The sequence below is a fragment of the Crocodylus porosus genome, unplaced genomic scaffold (genome assembly GCF_001723895.1).
Source record: "Crocodylus porosus isolate Cpor-Errol unplaced genomic scaffold, CroPor_comp1, whole genome shotgun sequence".
In the NCBI taxonomy this organism is placed as follows: Eukaryota; Metazoa; Chordata; order Crocodylia; family Crocodylidae; genus Crocodylus; species Crocodylus porosus.
Genome location: NW_017728914.1, coordinates 37074548 through 37095684, shown reverse-complemented (window position 1 = coordinate 37095684; position 21137 = coordinate 37074548). Strand labels below are relative to the sequence as shown.

Genomic DNA, 21137 nt, shown 5'->3' with positions numbered 1-21137 from the left:
GGCTTTACAGTAGATAATTGTGCTGCTGTTGATGCAAGGTATTACAGGATGTTTGTTCCAGAAGCTCTGTGATGTCTCCACGCTAAGCAGCCTAATAACACACCACTCAGTCTGCAAAAATCTGCTCCAGTTAAAAGGTGGTTACCAACTTGACACGGAGCTGAGTGGATGGATCATATTGTAAGCAAGTGGCATTTGTAGCAGATCTGTGATTTTGTGTACGATGAACCTGTCCATAAAGGTTTTTTTTCTGATGGGAAGTCCTTTGTTGGTGATGTGTTTCTCTGAATGGCTTCCACTGCACTGGCACTTAAGTTAGTAACCTTTGAAATGAGCATCCTCAGTGCCAATTCCAGGACAGAGAGATCTGGTGGAAGAACAAGCCTGGCCTGTGGTGTGCCCTCTGTCTGTCTGTGTGTGGTGCTGACATGAGTACTTTGAGCTGAAGTGTGGAAAAGCAGCTTCCCAACTTGGCTCTATGTAGGCATTGTAGTGGAGAGAGGTGCGAAGGGAAGGACCAGAGTTTGTTCTTTTGAGGGCGACTAACCAAGTTATGTTCATGAAGAACGAAGCCATGTTTGCCCTGGGGGAAGAGAATGCTAGTCAGCCTTTGAAGTAGCTGCCAGGGCCACAGGCAAGCGCAGGCAATGAAAGTTGCTGCTTGCTCCAGAAGAGCTTGATGCTGCATCGATTGCTGGCACAGAAGCAAGTTCCAGCAGTGCAGAGAAGGGGCGAAATGAGATCAGTCTCAAACAGTGCTGTTCAGCAGGTCTCTCTGCCTTGAAGATGGGTCATGGGAGAACACTGAAATAACAGGGCAGTTCAGTTAATGCATATATAGGTTTTAGGCATGTTGTCTTTAAGGGCTCTCACACTGGTATGCCTGTGTGGTTTTGAACACATCGGGTAGACAGGCCAGGCAGATGATTTCCCTCTTGTTGCTTAGGCTAATTCAGAAAGTTATTTTCACTTCTTCCAGGTGCTTCAGGGAAGACCAGGCACAAGGGCCTTTTTCTTTTTTCAAGTCTTGCAGTCCCCTCTACTCTTGTTGCAACGTTCTGGGTCTGTTCCTCTTCTGACAGGTTCAGTCTGATTGAAGCCACTAGGCCTGTGCCCATATGTGCAAGCTATGTCGTTTTTTCCTTTCTTGTGGAGATGCACTTCAGGGATGCTGAAGAGGTAACGCAGCTGCATGGAGTTCAGGGAGAGAGAGAGAGAGACCAGAGGGATTTCAGTTGTGTTTTTTATGAACAATATGAGTCTTGATCTCGCTTTCTAAAACTCGCACTGGAAGGCTTCATTTCTGCTTCTGTTTCCTTTCTGCTCCAGGTTACATCTTGAGTGTTGTCCTCCTGACGCTACCGAGACAACACCTGGTTCAGCTCTACTTGTACTTTCTGACAGCGCTGCTGCTGTATGCTGGGCACCAGATCTCCAGGTAGGAACATGTGAAATTCTTCTGATGACTTGGTTTTAAGAATTGCAAATTCTTTTCATGATTTTTTTTTTTTTTTGCCAGTAGCAACTACAAGCAGAAGGGAAGTCTGGGTTTGTTTCCTTGTTTTGGGGGGGGGGGGGTTGTTATGCTTTGTTTGCTGTTTCCTCCCCATTAGCTATCAAGAATATATCCCTGTTTTGTAAATCAGTTTATAGTGACTGCGCTCTGCCTCTGAAAGGTGTGCACAGTCTGATCCAACTCACTGAACTTAGTGGGAACCTCTCTATCGACTTAAGGGGGTTGGCTCAGGGTCATAAAGCATATTATTTCCAGCATGAGGGAAACTTCTTTCTGAAGAGGAAAACGCACTGCTTTTTTGATGCATGCAATGCCTCTTGGACCAAGAAGAGAAAATGTCCACAGTGCAGCTAAGTCTGGTCTGAATCTGGCAGTAGAAACTGGTAAACCAGCAGAGCTGTAGCGCTTCTCTGAGTTTCTGAATTATTTTATTAGAAGGAAAAACACTTTTCCTCTCAACTGGCTGGTGGCTGTATGCAAGGGAAACTATGGAATAAAGAGCCTGGAAGTGTCCATAATTCAGTAGTTCTGATGAGAAATATTGCAGTAATAAAAACGAAAGCAGTTATGGATTGGTTCCAAAATGTAAAGCAGCAGACAGTAAAGAGTGCTGTGACAATATAACTGTACCAGGTAAGTAACCTTTCTTTGTTCTTTGGGTATTGCTGAATACAGTAAGCCCAAATGAAAGCAAGCTTGCTTTCACTTAACCCAGGGTTGCAGCCCGAAGGGGGAAAAAACATCTCTTTGGTGTACTTGCTTCAGAAACTTTGTGCGGAATTGGGCAGTGTTATCTTGGAACCCAGCAGTGGGAAATATTTGAAAGCACTGTGTTAAATCAGCTTACACTAAGTGATAGGTTTGAAAATGGCATAGAAAAAAAATGTTTCTGCAAGTGCTTTGAAATGTCTTTTGCTTAACTCCATTGCAACAGAGGGAAATGTAAACAGAGATTTTTGTGGTAACAGAGCTGTGTTGATACTGTGGCTGTCAGGGCTCCTCTTAATGGTTTCCTGAAAGGGTGAAGGGAAGAATTATGGCAGTGTGTATTTCCTGGGTAGGCAGCAAAGAGGCTTCCCAAGGATTCCCCTGGGAGCCCCAGAGCTTTTATAGCTACAGGTAGTTGGAGTTTTGTCCTAGGATTTTAGAAGCTCCGATTTTGATGTGTTGGACACCCAGTTCTAAGAACTCATGGTTTAAACTTTGTGGGTGGTAATGAGTTCTGCTATGACAGATGGGCATGTCGAGCTACAACACTGAAAGCCAACCTCTGGGGCAGGGTGGGCTTGATTTAAATCAAAATGATTTCAACCACTGGTCAGAAACCCTCGATTTAATCATTGTTTTCTCCAAAAAGTGCATTCTTATTGTTCGATCTCCTCTATTCATTTAACTTCTTGAAACTGCACTTTGAGAGAGAGGTAAGAGCTTGACTGTGTGTACACAAACTTGCAGAGAGACAAGAGGGCTGCTGGGTGGGTAATCAGGGCTGTTCTGTCTCGTCTCCATATACTGCTGTTAGCAAGAATGTTATCTGTGGAGCCAACAGACTCTCCCTATGCCTGAAGAAGGGTGTTTGTACCTGAAAGCTTGCAAAGAACAATTTTTCCAACTACTTAGTTGGTCTAATAAAAGAGGCCACATCTACCCAAAGAACCTCATCTGCCTATGATTTCTGGGGAGACGAATCCACAGTTTGAGAACTGTAACTCAGCATCCTAGAGATGCTTCATGGGATCTTCTAGACTGAACACTGAGTGCCATTGGGTAGAGTGGTTTTCTTTAATATGTACTAATCTATAGAGGAACCTCTGGGACTCTGGCCCCTAATACAGTTCATGGTCTCTTGTGACCTATTTATTAAACTTTTAAAAAGGTCACATGAATATATTGTCTCAAATAGTATATAATTAGAATATATTGTCTTAAGTAGTATATAATTAGAAGTTATAATCCCTATTCCAGGATGATATGTACTGCTGTGAACAAGGATGTTATCTCTGGAGGCACAAGCCCACAGTTTGAGAACTGAAACTAAGCATCCCAGAGATGCTCACTGGGATCTTCTGGGCTGAGCATTGAATCCCATTGGGTAGAGTGGTTTTCTTTAACCTTTACTAATCTATAGAGGAGCCTCTGGGAACCCTATCAGATTGGGCCCCTAATATAGTTCATGGCCTGTTGTATCCTATTTATAAAAACTCTTCTAAATGTTTACATGAATATACTGTCTCAAATAGTAGATAATTAGAAGTTATAATCTCAATACCATGATGATATCTTTGAGCTTTAACATATCTTAAATTAAAACTGTCTTTATATGTTTATCTTTAAACAAAAAAATCTTAAAAAACCAAAAAATATGATTAAATCGAAAATATCTGATTTAAATAAAAAAACCAGAATTTTTTATTTTAAAAAAATGTTTTTATCCACCCTGCTCTGGGGTTTTGACTCCAACCCTGAAAAGAGTGTCAGAAAGGGGGATATAAACTTGCCTGGAGCTTGATTTTAATCCTGACTTGAATTCATTCTCATTTGAATGTGAGTTTTAACCATTGTTGCATTGTAAATGGCATGATGAATGGACGCTATTGCAGCGTTACCATGTTGCTTGCACTGTGGATGTAATGACACCAAGCACCGTGCATGTATACAGCGCTCCTTACCAGTCAATTACCAGGAGTTCCATTTAACTGTAGGATTTCACTTTTCCTAAATTTAGTGGTTAGTTTAAGTGATAAATAAATGGCCAGAATCCTGCCATTTGATCCTGGTTTGGGTCTTTGGTTGCTGGAAGAATAGATATGTCTTGTGCTGAAATTCTTTGAGGGAACTCGTCCATCCCTGCAGAGCAGCACTGACTGGTCTGTTGGAAGACATGTGGCCTTGTCCTCTGTGACGGGAGAGAGGTTCCCCCAGTAGCTGGGGATGGTAGTAATAAAGGAAGAGCCATTCTTGGCCAAACCCAAGAGTTTCCAAATTGGTGAGGGTCTCATCAAGACCCTTTAATCATTGAAGTGGGGCTAATGTATAGATACGCTCTGTGCCACAGGTGTTGTGGTGATGTTCTGATGGTTTTTTATCATTTGCAATTTGAAAGCTGCTCCTCTGAATACTCAGTGCAGCTGAAAGCTCTCAGTACTGCAGACACAGTAGCTTGTTAGCTGACAGGATGTTCCGGGTGAGTAACGAGGTAACGCTAGAGACCTATGAACTCAGTGCTGCTGATGCACGATACCTTGGAATATGAAGCTGCAAGACTGATATCTGCTGGCACTTGTGACACTGCAGGCTATTAGGAAGTTTCAATTACTGACTATCTTTGGCTTCCAGTGTTGCTGTTTCACTTTGTGCCTTAAACCACAAGTTATTCTGAGGACTAGGGGTCAGGAGGTCTGGCCTTTCTGTTGGCCTTTGGTTTCAGGTTTCCACGTTTTATGTGATTTTTAGGGTTGGTCACTTCACTTTTTCAGTGCCTTGGTTTCCCCATCTGTAAAATGGGAGAGCAGTAACAGGGATAATGAGGATTCATTGGCTAGTGTTGTATAAAGCATTTGGAGAACCCCTGAAAGAACCGATTAGTCCAAATGTAGGATATCTGATGCAGTGAGACATGGACAGTGAGAATGTTACGGGGGATCTAAGGAGCAAAGGCAAGTTGAAATTCAAGTGGGCCGCCTTGACAGCATGTTCCAGTATTGTATGTGTAGTTGCACAAGCCCCTTCCCCTAACCATGACCTCATATTCTCTTTACTGGAAATGGGAGTGAGTAACATTGGAGAAAAATGCGCAGTTATGCCGTAGAAATGAACGGAGCGTCATTCTAGCTGCTTGTTTTCCTGTTGGCTTGTGGCCGTATCTTGCATTTGGCAAACTTTTTAGAATTAAGAGGGTTCCCGTGTAGGGGGGAGACTTAGAGGGAGCCATTTGTTTTGGCTACTTTTTTAAAGTATTATTTGTAATAGGAGGATGTCCAGTGACGTGTGAACTAATTCTGTTTCTGGTGCGCTTGCTTGATGTTGGCTGAGGCGACTGGCCAGCCAGAGTCAATGCCAGTGACTTGACACAGTTGGGCCAAATAATTGCAGTCTTGTGGCAGCTGGTTACAAAGCACCTTTTGTAAATAGGGAAAGCTTTCTTGCCTTTGTAGTAATGTATAAATCCCTCGCATATCAAGCCCTGTCAGATGTATACCTTTGTTTAGAAATATAAGTTGCTGGCAGCGGTTATATTTTGAGCTTGACGGCACAATGATAGCCCTAGAACTGTGCTCCCAGCCACAGAAAATCTGGCAGTCTGATATTAGCTTTATTTTTATGTCCTAATTTTGTAAAGTAGAAACACCATTTAAGAGTCATTTAATTACCCAGAAAATAATGGTTTTGGTCTTTCGTTTTCTTATGCTGTTTAAGTCAACTGAGCTGTTCTGCAGTGTAAAAGTGGGTGCTTAATACAGCTCTAATTGATCAGAATTGAGTGTACACCCGCGCTCCTGTCAGCATCTTTGTGTGGCACTGCAGCTCTTCCAGGCATCTTCTGGCTGGTGTCTCTGCCAAAAGATCATCTTCCTTGCGCTGCCAGTGTAATAGTGAAAATTCACAGCATCGATTCTCTTATCTGAACGAGCAGTTAAGGTAATACTAACCTTCCAGTGCTGTTAACAGCAAAGTCTGCTGGGCTTCTAGTGTTTGTTACATTACAGACCTGTTTGTTCTCATGATAACTTCTTTTCCTTCAAATGTTGCTGCAGTGAAGAAAACTGAATGCTTCATTCCCCAGTGCAGGTGCACGTGCCTCTGGGTCGCATGAGATCAGTCTTGGGAGTAGCACAGTCCAGGGTGGTGCATGCATCCTATGCTTGCTGATGCTTCTGTGCCAAGGCAGAGCAGTCAGAGGGGCTTCCTCAGGTCCTTCTAAGTGCTGGGGCAATGAGGTGAATCCAGATGGTCTCTTCTCTAATCCATTATTCTCTGAATATTCCGTATTCAGTGAAGTTTGTGAAGAGATCGTATCTTCACAGTCCAAATAAAGATAATCCTTTAGAAAAGAAGATGCTCGAGGAACCCGCTCTATAGAACAAGGCAGAGTGTTTTGCTCCGTGCCACAGCTCATAACCAGCTTCAAGCCTTCAGGGTTCAAGTTTTGGCCTGCCCTGCAATGGACTGATAGCCGTCAAGGGATGCTCACCTCCTGGACAAGTGTTCTGTGCAGCAGTCCTGTTCCTCCAGGACTTGGAAGTTTGGAGATGCTTATGGCTTAAATGAAGGCAACAAAAATGATTCGGGGGCTAGCGCTTACGAGGAGAGGCTGAGGGAACTGGGCTGATTTAGTCTGCAGAAGAGATGATCGAGGGGGATTGAATAGCAGCCTTCAACTCCCTGCAGGGGGGCTGCAAAGAGGATGGGGCTGGACTGGTTTCAGTGGGGGCTGATAACAGGCCAAGGAGCAATGGGCTCAAGTTGCAGCAAGGCAAGTTGAAGTTGGCTATTAGGATGAATTTTCTCAGGAGGAGAGTGGTGAAGCACTGGACCAGATTACCCAGAAGTGGTGGAGTCTCCAACCTTGGAGGTTTTGAAGAGCTGGGTAGACAGAGCCCTGGCTGGGATGATGTAGTTGGGGCTGGTTCTGTCTTGAGCAGGGGGTTGGATTAGATGTGACCCCCTGAGCTCCCTTCCAGCCCTCCTTGTCTGTGATTTCTATGATTTCTGCTCAAACAGTCCAGAGGGTACTGTGAAGTCAGTCATGACGGGGGGAGGCCATGTGAAGCTGCACCTTCTAGACTTAACTTTTCACAGCATCTGAAGTGAGTTTGGGCTCACAGAAGCTCATGCTATATCATCTCTCATTTAGCCAGTCTATAAGGTGCAAATCTACCCTGACTTCATACCAACACTACTAACTACCTCTCTTGGGTCATGGTAAAGATGACCCAGGTGGAAGGATTTGAAATGCTGAAGGCAGGGGGAGAAAAACAGAGGTTGTATGAGGCAAAGAGGTCAAAAGGGGCATGTGTTGCAGCTGTTCAGTAAACCCAAGGTCAGCAGTGTAGCGTCTAGGACCCACTCCCGATAACCCAGCAGAATGGGAGCAGCCATCTGATAGCTTGGTGCTAGTTGACCCCACCACCACCACACAGAGGGCTATTCCCGAACCTTCACGTCACTGTGCCCTTGACCCCTCCCTGTGTCTGAAACTGAGCTCGCCCCAGAGATGACAAGGTCGTCTGAAGCCGGCAGTCTCTCGTGAGGCTGCCGGATGAGGAAGAAGCATCTTGTTCCTGTTCTGCTCACCACAACGTGACGGCGTCTCGTGTGGAGGTGACCAGTAGCAGGGTCCACGTGGGTCTGTGGTTGATGAGTCAGTGAAGAAGTGCCTTGTGTGTCTCCGGAAAGTGGGGGTTGGGGTGTCTCCAGGACAGTATTAAGCAGATTCTTTGCTGCGGCCTGACATAAGGAAGCGAAGAGAGTTGCTCTGCGTTGTGATTGTGGAGCCCTAATAGTGCCCTTGCTGTCTGATGCAATTGCGCATCCCAGGCACAAATCAGATCCGGGTTCATTGAGTATAAAGACGGTGAAGAGCATGCTGGCAGGCTCCAGAGCCCACCACCTCCAACATCAGTGAAGTCCTTGGTGCTGACAGCCTCAGTGCCCCAGGTGATGGTCCTCCTTTGCTGTCCCCACCCAAAAAAGGAGACATGCCTGGGCTCAAATGCAGCTCCCGAATGGAAGGGTGGTTGTAACTGGAGAACAGAAGTGGCTCCTCCCAGCACAGAGATGTGGAGCTCTCAATGGCAGCTAGGAGCAAGAGATGTTGGTGCAAAAACCTGAGGATGAGCCGGACCAGGGGCGAGATCCACGTCACCTCCGTACGTTCCTGACACTGTCGTCTGGATTTCTAATGTCTCGTGGCACAGCGGGATCCAAACAGACAGCACAGTGCATCTCGTTGCATTACAGCTTGGCTGCTTTCTCCGGCACTGAACCTCAAAGCTCAGCCGATCGCAGATCTGGCCCTGTCCTTGTTTTCTAACAAAGTGTGAGCATCTGCCTCAGAAGCCTGCAAGACTGCGATGTGGAGTGCCCCCCTGACTTTTGCCAGACACCGTGTGCCTTTGGCTGAGCAGAGTGGTCGGGGAGAGCACTCTGCAGTGACCGTCTGGTGCAGCTGACATGCGTTCCCGCCATCCTGAAGGCTCCTGGCCAGTCCTCCAGTAGGATTCATGCTGATTACGCTCAAAGAAGAGACAGTGGCTTTTTAACATACAGTAACTTGGGCTCCTCAAGGGGTGCCTGTGCCAGTGGGCACCTTGTCCCTGTTTTGGAGCCTTTTACTGTCACTGGCTCCAAACAGTGCAGGAGCCAAGGAAAGATCATGGCTTCTGCTCTTCTGTTCCCCTGGCATGGGATCACAAGGAATTTGTATGCTTCCAATGAAGGCTGCTATTCAGAAAGCTCCTCTTGTGCCTGGCCTGCCTGCTGTGATGCCCTCAATAACATCTGGAGCAAGTTGCTCTCAGGAAAGTGGTGGTTCCTTCCTTCTGATGGTCCTATCCATTGGGGATGAGCCTCGCTGGCTGCAGGTGATGTAGGAGCTACGCAGGCATCTCACACCTGCATCTTTGTGGGTGCATCTGAACTGTGTTGCATAAGGCTGTCTTGTGACGCTATCTGTTGCCTAATAGGTGCACCAGGAACTACTGTGCTCTTGACTCTTTAGAAATAGTCCACGTGGATTGATATTAGAGCATACTGTTTCTAATAGCAAGACATTTTTCAGCTGCAGTTTGGTAAGTTAAAAAAAACAACAATGAAAGAAGCAAACCGCTAGAGTTGTTGTTTTGAGCTCTAATGGGTTGTACTCAGCTGGAGGTGCAAGGTCTTCTGAATCTTTTGATGGTTCACATAAAAAACAAAGGAATAATACTTGTCAGAATTACAGAGCGCAGGAGGGTTGGAAGGGACCTCAGGAGGTCACATCTAGTCCGACCCCCTGCTCCAAGCAGGACCAGCCCCAGCGACATCATCCCAGCCAAGGCTTTGTCTACCTGGGTCTTAAAAACCTCCAAGGATGGAGAGTCCACCACCTCTCTGGGTAACCTGTTCCAGTGCTTCACCACCCTCCTTGTGAGAAAATTTTTTCTAATACCCAACCTAAACCTCCCTTGCTGCAGCTTGAGCCCATTGCTCCTTGTCCTGTCATCTGCCCCCACTGAGAACAGTCCAGGTGAGGACAGTCACTGTGGACAGTCTAGCTCAGCGGTTCCCAAATCCGTGGTATGGGTACCACCAGTGGTATGCAGGCAACTTGTCAATGGTACATGTTAACAGATGTGTTATAATTAATTTATAGGACAAAATTTTACCGGTGGTACTTAACATTGAACTGAAAAATTTGCCGGTGGTACATAAGGTTGTATAGTTTTAAATTTGTGGTGCGCAACCTGCCAGATATTGGGAACTGCTGGTCTAGCTCCAGGCTAGTTCTGGATGCTGGAGAGAGAAGAAGACGTTGTATGCAACGGATGTTGAGGCAAGAGGAATAAATTGCTCTTCTTTTCTCATGCACTTTAATTACAGGTTACAGTATAAAGAGGCCCCTGACCAACATACCTTGCATGCCTTGTAACACTTGAAAACCTGCTGTGAGTAGGCAGAGCTGTTGGGTGCCCAGAACGGATGTTTGAAGTGTTTGTTTTAGTAGTTTGAGATTGATGTCTGAATTCCAGAGACTTTCGTAAATGAGCAGGTGAATTGCTCTGGTCGGGGAAAGGGTAACTCCCCGACCAGAGCAGGTGGTAGGGCTAGAGGCAGAGGTGGGCTTTTTTTCACATGTGGCTGGCACAAGCTGGGATCCTGGGATGCATCTGGGAAGAAGCAGTTGGCTAACTGTAGCATGAGTCATATGCTGTAGTCTGCATTTAAGTGAGGGAAAGGCCTTTCCCCTAAGCCTGGTTTGGTGCTGTTATTCATCATAAACGGTTTGCTTTGCCTTGACTAGAGAATCACTGCTGCATTGTTCTAGTCTATCCTGTTATTTGGATGGACTGGATGCTTTGTGCCAAGGTCCCTGCATCTATTGCAGTGTCTACTGCAGCTGACTTGAAGTGCGGTTGCTGAACGAGACGTATCATTCGCTAACGACTAACGAATGTTTCCTCTCTCCCCACCCTGCTTCCCCAGCCCTCTTTGCTGCACAGTTTTTCTGCAAGAGATTCAGCTTTTTTCAAATGTTTGTGCAGACATGTGTGTCAAGCAAAATGACCCTTTTGATACAGTGATTACATGGGTTGACACCATAGTTCCCTTTATACGTGTTGATCAAATGCAGGGTGCATTATAGAAGTGTGTGTGTGAGACCAGGTATGTTCCTTTCAATTTGGGCCTCCTGTATCTTAATGTTTTTGTGTGTTTTCTTCTGTTCTTTAGGGATTATGTTAGGAGTGAACTGGAATCTGGGTACGAAGGGCCAATGTATTTAGAACCTCTCTCCATGAACCGTTTCATGACCGCCTTGATAGGTAAGTGCAGATAAAGGTCTGACTGGAAGGTGTAAGTAGTTACTTCCTTATTCTTTTCTGCCTGTGCTTTTTCAACGTCTGGGTCCTGAATTGTTCTTGCTATTATAGCAATGATATATATACTCCTCCATAGAGAGGATTGGGTCTGTGCTACCTTCTCTTGCAATTCCCTCTTTGCAGGATTTATATACCACAGCTTTACCAATATATAATTTTTCTTACGGACCTGAACTAATTTTGTGTGGGGTTTTTGAAATGCTGGAATTAAGTATTTGCTGGTTTCAGCTGCTTTTTTTTTTTGCATTGGATGAGCCTGTCAAGTAAGTTTTGCTTTGCACTTTTGATTAGAAGTTACAATTTTTTATGTATAACAATAGAAATATGTTTATCTCATGCATTCGGGATGCTATAGATAGTCCAGCTGGAAAATTGCATGGCTGCTAACATTCCCATTAAAATGGTTTGTTTCCTGCAGATGTTGGGATGGTATGTATTAAGTTTAAAAGCAAATCTTTGCCTCTGACACCTTCTAAGACCCCCAGAAACAAAGTGCTGAAGAAGGAGGGAAGATTTTGAAGGTCTTTAGTCCTCAGCAGCCAGGATGGTGTGGAGGAGGACAATGTTGCTGGCATTGCAACACTTTCCCATTCAGAACTAATTCACAATGCAAAATGTTTCAGTATTTGCAGACTTTACTGGGGCACTTACTGAAGTAGTTCCTTCCCCTCTCGTGTCTCTGATAGACTAACAACTGCTCTTTGGCCCTGTTTTAAAGCGTCTGTGCTGCGCCTGGAATATAGCAATAAGCACGTTTTGAGTTCCTCAGGTTGAAGGCACTACAGGGATTCTAATATTGACAAGCCCTAATGGGCTTTTTTCACTTTAAAAGCACAGAATAAGAGTTTATTCTCAGCAGTTATTTGGGTTAGGTAAATAGTCCCATTTTACGTAGCCAGGGACACAGAGATAGTAAGAGAGAGAGAGGCTTTCTGCCTTGCAGGTGTGTGTACCTGAGCTTTATTGAGCATGGAAATACAATTTTAAACTTTGATTTCCAAGATTACAATTTCCCTGCAATTTAAACCTAGTCCACGCTCAACAGCTCTTTTGGTATGAGTTCTTAGAAGTGCTCTGATTTATAGCAGAGGTGTCTGGAGCATCTAAAGATCCTTCTCTCCCAGAACTGGCTTCACATCACTCCCCCCCCTCCCCCCATGTTATGAACTTTGACTGGAAAAAAATGTGGTAATTATTAAAGTGTTAGCCCTGCTCTGTGCTAATGGGAGGATGGGTAAATATTTACAGCATACATTCAGGTGATGATAAAGTCCAAAATCTCACAAGACAGGTCCTCAGTTCCTCTTGCTGAGGTCTGTGGGTTCTCTCAAATGATTGAAAACTTCATGCAGCCAGTCACGTACTGTTTATAGATTCAGATGCTTCCTTTCTGCTTGCCACTACTACAACATACAGCGAGACCTGAGGCTGGCTTTGCACTTTTGTGCTTTCGTTATAACTTGTAGACAGGACTCTTTCTTCCTTTGGGTTTCTTAAAGAAATACCACTAAACCTGTCAGAGCGAAATGCATCTTTTCTTTCTCGCTCCCTTTCTCCTTTTCAGGATGAAACAGTTAATTTTTATTTATCCATGTTTTGAATTTCCTAAATTATTCCTGCTCCAAACAAAAATGTGACGTTAGGATTGCTGGGCTGAAGTCACCATATGATTCTTACCATCTTAAGATTTTTATCTTCTGTGGCAAGGTGGTCCAGAGACTGCATGTGTCATCCAAAGAGGCCTCTTCCTTTCATTTCCTGGTAACTGTTACCAAAATGTGATTGAGCTCTTTATCGTCCTTCTGAGAGAGAACAGCTAGACTTAGCTAATGAACACTTCTGCCCAAGTCCTGCCAGGTACAGGTGGCTAAGTACAGCCAGGCAGATATTTTAAGAGTCGTAAGCAGGCTAGAGAGAGCAAATCAAACTTGCGTGGGTCATTCAGCAGCACTTATACGGACACTGAGCCAGGAGTCGAAACTGTTTTCGTCGGCCAATGTGTCTCTATATGTCAGTCAGTAACAAATCATTGCCATTCGCTTTATCCATTCGTGCTTTGGTTTTACTGCACTGCCAGGCTAACAGACTTGGCCTGCCTTCAGGAATGCAGGAAAAGCAGGGGAAAGGAGGCTAGTATAAAAGAACCAGTGCGTAAGTCCATCTTTTAATCAGTTCAGCACCTAATCACTCTTGCCCCAAAGTATTTACTGGTACTTTTCTCTTCCTCTTGTTTAACAAGAAAACACCCTCTGAGAGGGTGCATCCTCCTCCCTGACAAAAGCTGTTCCAGTGGGTTGTAAAGTGTAACCTCACCAGCATCAAGTGAGCATGTCAGAGAATTTCACAATGTTACCATCTTCTAAAAGATTTAAACAAGCATCACATGCCCTGACTGAGGAACTCACACTGCAAGGTGAAAACATGGGTCCCTGGCTCCATCATTCCCCACGCATCTTGGTTATGTCAGAGGAAATTCAGCATCAATAACAGTAATATCACAGAGTCAGAGAAAACGAGGGCTGGAAGGGACCCCAGGAGGTCACATCCAGTCCAACCCCCTGCTCACAGCAGGACCAGCCCCAACTACATCATCCGAGACAAGGCTTTGTCTACCTAGGTCTTAAACACCTCCAAGGATGGAGACTCCATCACCTCTCTGGGGAGCCTGTTCCAGTGCTTCACTACCATCCTAGTGAGAGAGTTTTTCCTAATATCCAGCCTCAACTTCCCTTGCTGCAGCTTGAGCGCATTGCTCCTTGTTCTGTCATCTCCCACCACCACTGAGAACAGTCCAGCTCCATCCTTTGATTCAGTCTGGGATGAGTTTGACTGCTTCAGATGCATTTTTTTTAATTCTTTTAATGGAAGATTTTCAGCTATGTTCCCTTGTCCACATGGCTCCAGTAGTGTCAGTCAGGGCTGGAAGGGATGAAAAGTAAGGGGAGGTCATCCGCGCCAGGCATGATCTTTGCTCTGCATAGCTTGTAATCTAATCTATCCTTCCCTTGAGCTGTGTTATTTAGAGGTGTTTTGGTGCTCTTGACTGCACCTTTTGGAAAGGGGCCTTCAGTGCTCATTTCTCTCTACACATCTGTGACTCAGTCTGACTGTTGCAGCCTGGGATCACTAACACACTCCAAGTCTGCCAGGGACGATCTGAGGGTTGCCTCTTGTCTATAAATGTGCTGTCTTGTCAGCATGTTAGCTGGGAAATTTCCAAAGCGATGTGGGTTTGGAAAATATGCCACCCACAAGACTGCCCTTAGGATGAAACCCCAGCAGCAGGCACGGACTTTAAACCCTTGAGGCTCTCGTACTGTGGTTGGTGTGGTAACCAGGGAGAATTTGTTAGCATCAGCTTTTTGGAAGGGGAATAAAACAAAGACAGCCCCATCCCATATTAGGAATGATTTGGCGGAAAACTTGACCACTTCTTCCTAGTTGCAACAAATTTTCCAGTGGGTTGTGAGCTAGGAGGTTTTGGGCACTCAGCAGCCCTGGTCAATGTATACAGAGTTCTTGAAGAGGGCAAAGTTTTTGTGGTTTTGGAGCTCAGGAGAATCACTGGAGCCAGGCTCCTTCCCAGACTTCTTCCCTGCAAAGCGTTTATTTTCTGCAGGAAAATTTCCCTTGCAGAGCTTTTATAAGTATCAGATTAGTGCAGCATTCAATCAGTGGCTTCTCATTTTCAGCACACAGGTAGGTGAGCAGGTTTAAGGTTAGCAGGTAATTAGGCCTGCTTCGTTCTTCAGTGTTTTGACGTCCAGGAGTTCCCTTCTAGACTGATGATGGCATTAGCATATGTTTTTAGTAGCTTTTATCAGGCAACCTCCCCTCCCCAAGTTAGAACTCGGGCAGACAAATTTAGACTCTCGCGGAGAAATTTGTCTCTGTTGCTGCCTGTGCAGAGCGGGGAGTACCTTTCGTTACAGGGGCTGTCAGGGACACTTTTGCAGATTCTGTCTGAGGGGGCTGAGAATTGGCTTGAGATAAAGCGCCCCACTTACTTATTTTAGTGTCATGCCATTGTCCTTCCTACCTGCTGGCTTTCAATCAGCATTTAGATTGCAAAGGTGGGAAAAGAGACGTGGGGTATTCTCGGGAGTAAGCTGAACAGGGACTCGCAGAGTAGTGGCACATGGAAAACTGTGATAATTCCCCTCTGCTGAAGCCCCAGTAAGTGTATTGATACTGGTATTGGGATTCCTTGGTGAAGTGGGTTGAGTTGTGGTAATTAAAGCAAACCAACTGTGTAGACCTTTGAGTAACAGAAAATCAAGCAGTTTTAACTCTGGCTCTTGCAAAAAATATTTCTGAACAAAGTTCATGTGTTAGGGGCTGAGAGCAGCAAAGTGAGGAAGTCGGGACTTGTGGAGGGTGGGCCAGGAGGGTGTCTGTTCTGGTTTTCATGAATGTTAATTAAGGCAGCACCCAATGGCAAGTCCACCAAGCTGGTGTACTGGGAATGTTGATGCTTAGTTCCTGAAAAAATATGCTTAAAATATGGGCAGAAAAAAGCAACGTGCAGGTATAAATGGGTCTGGGAAGGAGTGGAAGCCTTGCAAGGCCAGCCGCTGGGATCTGGGGAGTGGCTGTCCTGGAAAGTACATGAAACTTGATGCATTCTGGGGTGGAAAATGGCTGTATGAATACTGTTACACCCCTGATAGTGGGTACAACCTCAGAACAAAGGCATTGTGCTTCATGTGACCGGGGGCCTTTTCACTTCTGGTTCTCATTCAACTTTTTCTAGAGCTGCAGCTCTGAGCCAAGTATATCCTGTCTGGCAAAAATGAGTTAGCAAGGAGAAGGGTGAATGCAGTCAGCAGCGCTGAAATCATCAGTCATGAGTTACATGCTCCACTGACTTCACCAGCAGTGGGATATATCCTTTTATAGCCGAGAGATCCTATGTTAAGCTGCCACGTTTCAATATTCACCACTTTAAAAAAATACTGGGCTCTCTTTCTTTGCACTTGGCTTGGCTTTCCTGTCTTTACAGGACCTGCGAGATGAGCAGGTGTCTGCATGGGACAGGGAGAGCTGGGTTTTTTTTCCTCCCAAACTTGCAGTTCAGCCACTTCCATTCAGAGTCAGTGGAGTCTAAAAGTGGAAAGTTTTGGTCTAACGAGAAAGTTTAAGCACATGGAGAGGGAAGGGGTGGAACAGAAACTGGAGTTCAGTCTCCGAGTTAAGTTCAAGTCAGGAGGCTGGCTTAGCTTGTCATGTTTGCGGTTGTCCCTGCTTGCTTCAGCCATGAGTATCGGCACTTCTGTTAGCAATAATGGCCTGTACAGGTCAGACTGAATGGAGCTGGGTTCCCTCCCGAGCAAGTCCTCTAGACTTGATACACAAGCTGGGATTGTCAGATATCCCTTGGCAGTCATAGGCAAGGTTTTTCCAAAACAGTGTGTGTGGCCCTAGTGCTGCTCCCAGTGAAATCCCTGGAAATCTCCCTCTGATTCAAAGTGGAGCATGAGCTCTCTTGAAAATAACACCCTGCGAGGCCTGCTCAGGTATGGTGTTAATGTAGGTGGGGCCGTGCGTGATTTTCATACCTGTGCACGCATGCAGACACGCCAACTGTTCCAGCATAGTTGGTTTTAATTGGCTTAATTATCTGCTACTTGTCACCTCCTGTGGAAATTGTGAGTTGCTGCCCTCGGGCACTTCCCAAAGTCTCAGCTGCTGACCTAGATGCCGTTCTGCTGCTGGCCAGGCTGACAGATGCCTCCTCATTCTGTAAATACTATTGCTTTAAAGGCCACTGGGGACCTTTTAATTACTCTTCCCTTTAGCTTGGGGAGGCATGCTAGCTAAGCAGGGCTTCAGCAACTCACTGTAGCAGCACGTACATATGTGTGGGTGACGTTCACCGGAAGCTCTCAGGGTTGACTTGCCCAGCAGGCCCGAGGTTCACTCCACGGTCCTTCTGTCTAGCAAACCAACCCACTGAGCATGTCTTCTGCCCTTACACTGGGATGCTTGCTATAGTGAGGATCTGAGCTCACATCTGGCATGCATCCCGAGAGAAAGGTCTTGGAGGAACTTCCAAAGAGGCAAAGGAGTCCTGGTTTCATAGCAGAGGTGATCCAGTTAGTATAGCTGTCACAGTGGTCCTGGGTGCTGCCAAGTGCTTTGCCAGACAGCTAAATGGAGGTGCAAGCAACTGGCTCTAACACAGTGTGTTGTGTTTCTAGGTCAGCTGGTGGTGTGCACGCTGTGCTCCTGCGTCATGAAAACCAAACAGATCTGGCTCTTCTCTGCTCACATGCTCCCTCTGCTGGCACGACTCTGCCTGGTCCCGCTGGAAACCATTGTCATCATCAATAAGTTTGCCATGATTTTCACTGGCCTGGAAGTTCTCTATTTTCTCGCGTCCAACCTGCTAGTACCGTATAACCTGGCAAAATCTGCCTACCGAGAGCTTGTCCAGGTAAGTTGTGCGTCAAACCGGCATCTCATGTCCCCCAGCGGGGTAGTTTTATTGTGCAAGTGCGGGGTTCTAAAAAGCAGTGATGACAAATTATCTTCTGTGCTTCAGTTTTAGGTGTCAACATCTAGTACTGGTTAATGCCAATATGCAGTATTGTAGCATTACTTTCTGTAACCTAGTTTCACTCCCCTCCTTAGCCCCATCCCTTTTATGTTGGTCCCTCGCTCAGGCACTCGGTATATGCCTTATGGCTTTGTCATTTTTTGGTTCATGACTCTTAACATTTACTAATAAAATTCAATATGTTTAGTAAAAAAGATATCTTTGCTACTAAGACAGTGCCTTAAACCCTTGTTTCAGGCGTATAGGTTATAGCCATGGATTTCTCTGGGTTTCTAAGGATTTCTTTGGGTAAATCTGAAATCTTTTATTAGACCAACTAAAACAGTTGGAAAAATTTATGAGACACCTGGAAGAAGAATTCCTTGAGGACAGCACCATCAAACCTTTGATATACTTAAGGTATGTTGATGACATCCTCATCATTTGGACTGAAAACCTGCAATCTCTGATTGATTTCCATCAGAAATTCAACAATCATCACCCCTCCATCAAACTCTCTCTTAAATACTCCAGCACCAACATTTCCTTTTTAGACACTATAATCCCTAACTACCCAGAATGGTAAAATACAAACCACCGTATATAAGAAACCCACGGTCCAACATACATATCTGTGCAGAATGAGTAATTGGCCTAAAGACACCAAGAAAGCTGTAATATGCAGCCAAGCCCTCCAGTACCACCGAATTTACACTGATGAGAATACCCATGAGTGTCATCTCGCAAATCTCAAAAGGGCTTTCACCCCACAAAGACACTCCTCCAGAGAGAGAGATCGCACTTTTGAAAGAGCCACCTGGATACTACATGCAGAATTGCTGCAGTGGAGAAAGAAAACCCCCATGAATCGCACACTACTGGTTATGACATATCACCCCTTGCTCAAACATATATGGAAAATCCTCAAACAATTGCAACCCATACTAGAAGGAGACCCAATTTTTAAAGAGATCTTCCCAGAACCACCCATCCTAGCCTTCAAATGAGCACCAAACCTCACCAACGTCATCACCAGAAGCAAACTTCCTATGGCCCAAAACACAGAATGGATCCAGACCATGCCATGACAAGAAATATAAGACCTGCCAATTTATCTCCACCATCTCCACAATAAATACACCACACAACAGAACAACCGATATGTCTGGATCTTACATCTGCACCTCCAGAAATGTAATACATCTCATCCAGTGCACCAAATGCCCTGATGGAAAACATGTGGTAGAAACCAAACAACTGTGCACCAGAGTGAAAGCATACTGAAAATCCGTCAAAGACAAAAATACCCAGTTACTTGTGGGGGTGCATGTCTCATGAGACAACTCCGATCTCTCAGTTCTAATCCTCAAAGGGAATTTACAAAACACGTTTCTCAGATAAGCCTATGAACTTCACTTCATCAACCTACCGGATACAAAAAATCATGGACTAACTATAAACATTGGATTTATGACCTGCCTAACATCTGATATCCCAGGTAATCACTCTACTATTTACCAGCTATCTTCTTATCACCAGGTCTGCATTCCCCTTCCCACCCCCCACCTGTTTCTCACCTCTTGACTGCATTTTCACTGTCTGGCTTTCTTGCATACTGGCCTCTGGCTTCTATTATCTTCCGTCCAGGAAGATCACAGATCAACTGCAGACACTTCTTCAGCCTGACAGAAGGCGTTTCTACCTGAAAGCTTGCAAAGAAGAATGTTCCCAGCTATTTCAGTTGGTCTAATAAAAGATATTGCATTTACCCAAAAACCTTGCCTACCTTCACCCCTTGTTGACACTTGCCTCTGGTCAACCCACAGGGCCAGCTCACACCACTTCTTGTGACCGATTTAAATAAACTGCCTTCACCTGTGGTCCAGAGTGTCTCCCTGTAAACACCCATCAAAGCCCTCCTTACCCTGCATAGTGGGTAGGTGACGGGTATATGCAAATCTATGAACGTCTTACTGCTCTTTGGAGAAGAGACTGTCTTTTGGTTCTTTACTTATGTAGTGTCCCAGTCCATGACTAGGTAGTGTAGGCATTGGGGTAAATGAGCTATCACAAGGCAAATCAGAAGTACTTTCTTTCCCTTCACGTGATGAAAAAGATGGGGCTTGTAGCTGTTCATATCTCAGTGGATGGGGGGCAGAAAAAAAGAGTAAGAGAGCAGGGAAGGGGGAGGGAATTTTTCAGCTCGCCTTCATACAGCGCTAAGAAGCAAAGGGCCAAGTCCAGCTTATAAAATACCCTTTTGACTACACTAGCCATAAATCCATGTCAAGCTGGAAGCTGCTTTTATAAATCCTGATCACCCAACACCATAAGGTGCACCAAGTCACAAATACGCTCTGAGCTAATCTGTTGGCTTTGGCACTAGGGGGTTTAAGCACACACCTTGAGGTGCTTTTAATTAAAAGAGTGCCAGAGAGAAAAACTACCCAAGTGTGTGTTTTGCTTATTCTTCTAACATAATAACCAGGGAGTTAATCAGGCTGGTTACTAATCACCTTAAAGATTTGGATTTAAGTGATTTTTGGCTTGACTTGCTGATTCCTTTTGTCCTTCTAATATTCAGTTCTTGAGGGGGCAAAATGTACTTGTGCAGACTCTTCCAGAAATACTGCTCACACCAGGTATCCACTGATGCATATGCAGCTCCAGGGCATAACTTCCCGTGTGTGTCGGACAAATAGGAAGGTATTTACAACACGCTGCTAAATCTATACTAGGCTATGCTAAGGAGTAGTGGAGAGCTGGCTGGAGCTAAGAGAAACGTGATTTGCTGCTGACTCTCTTTAAGACCATTTGAAGCTGAAACATGGGTGCAGCAGGCAGTGAGGACCAGATTATTATGTAGTTTAACTGCAGGCTGGAAACACAAGAACGCCTTTTTAACTTTTATCTTTAACCTGGCTGCCATGGAATTTGTTATGGTCTTGTGAAATAAGTCAGGAAAAAGGGTTGAGCCCAAATTCAGACCAAATTCAGACCTGGCATTACCAGTCAAGGGAGATGATGCCACTCACCCCAGGCTTGAATTTTGCTCCCGTTCTGCTCCATGACCTGCTCCATCATGAGTCTCCTTTGCTGTCACTTGTGCATTGGCCAGGTTCAGGGCTAGGTGTGGAGTCACAAATAATTGGCTCGAGCTACTTACAGCTGGAATTCTGATATTGCCCAAAGTAGTTTCTGGGGCAGGAAGAAAATTGGGTGAAATGAAGGTATTAGACGCATCAGTTCTTGACTGAGTTTCCTGAGCCATTCTTCCCCCAGAGGATGTCATCTCTTCATCAGTATGGTGGCAGTTACAGTGGGGGGAGAAGGGTCCTGTGAACACATGTTAACTTCTTGTGCAGCCTGTGAAACCTGTCCTCAAAAGTGATGACAGTGAGTGAGACCCAAGAGGCACCTAGATTTCATAGATTTCATAGACATTAGGGCTGGAAGGGACCTCGGGAGATCATCGAGTCCAGCCCCCTGCCCAAAGGGCAGGAAG

The 21137-nt window shown here is 45.2% G+C and overlaps 1 protein-coding gene across 1 annotated transcript in view; it reads left to right on the top strand.

The window, feature by feature from the left end:
* RNF145 (ring finger protein 145) overlaps window positions 1-21137 on the top strand; it is a 55102-nt gene that overhangs the window by 20245 nt on the left and 13720 nt on the right. The window contains exons 3-5 of the mRNA XM_019535297.1: window positions 1330-1438; window positions 10946-11037; window positions 17295-17530. Coding sequence (XP_019390842.1) covers window positions 1330-1438; window positions 10946-11037; window positions 17295-17530 — 437 coding nt within the window. The remainder of the gene's footprint in view (window positions 1-1329; window positions 1439-10945; window positions 11038-17294; window positions 17531-21137) is intronic.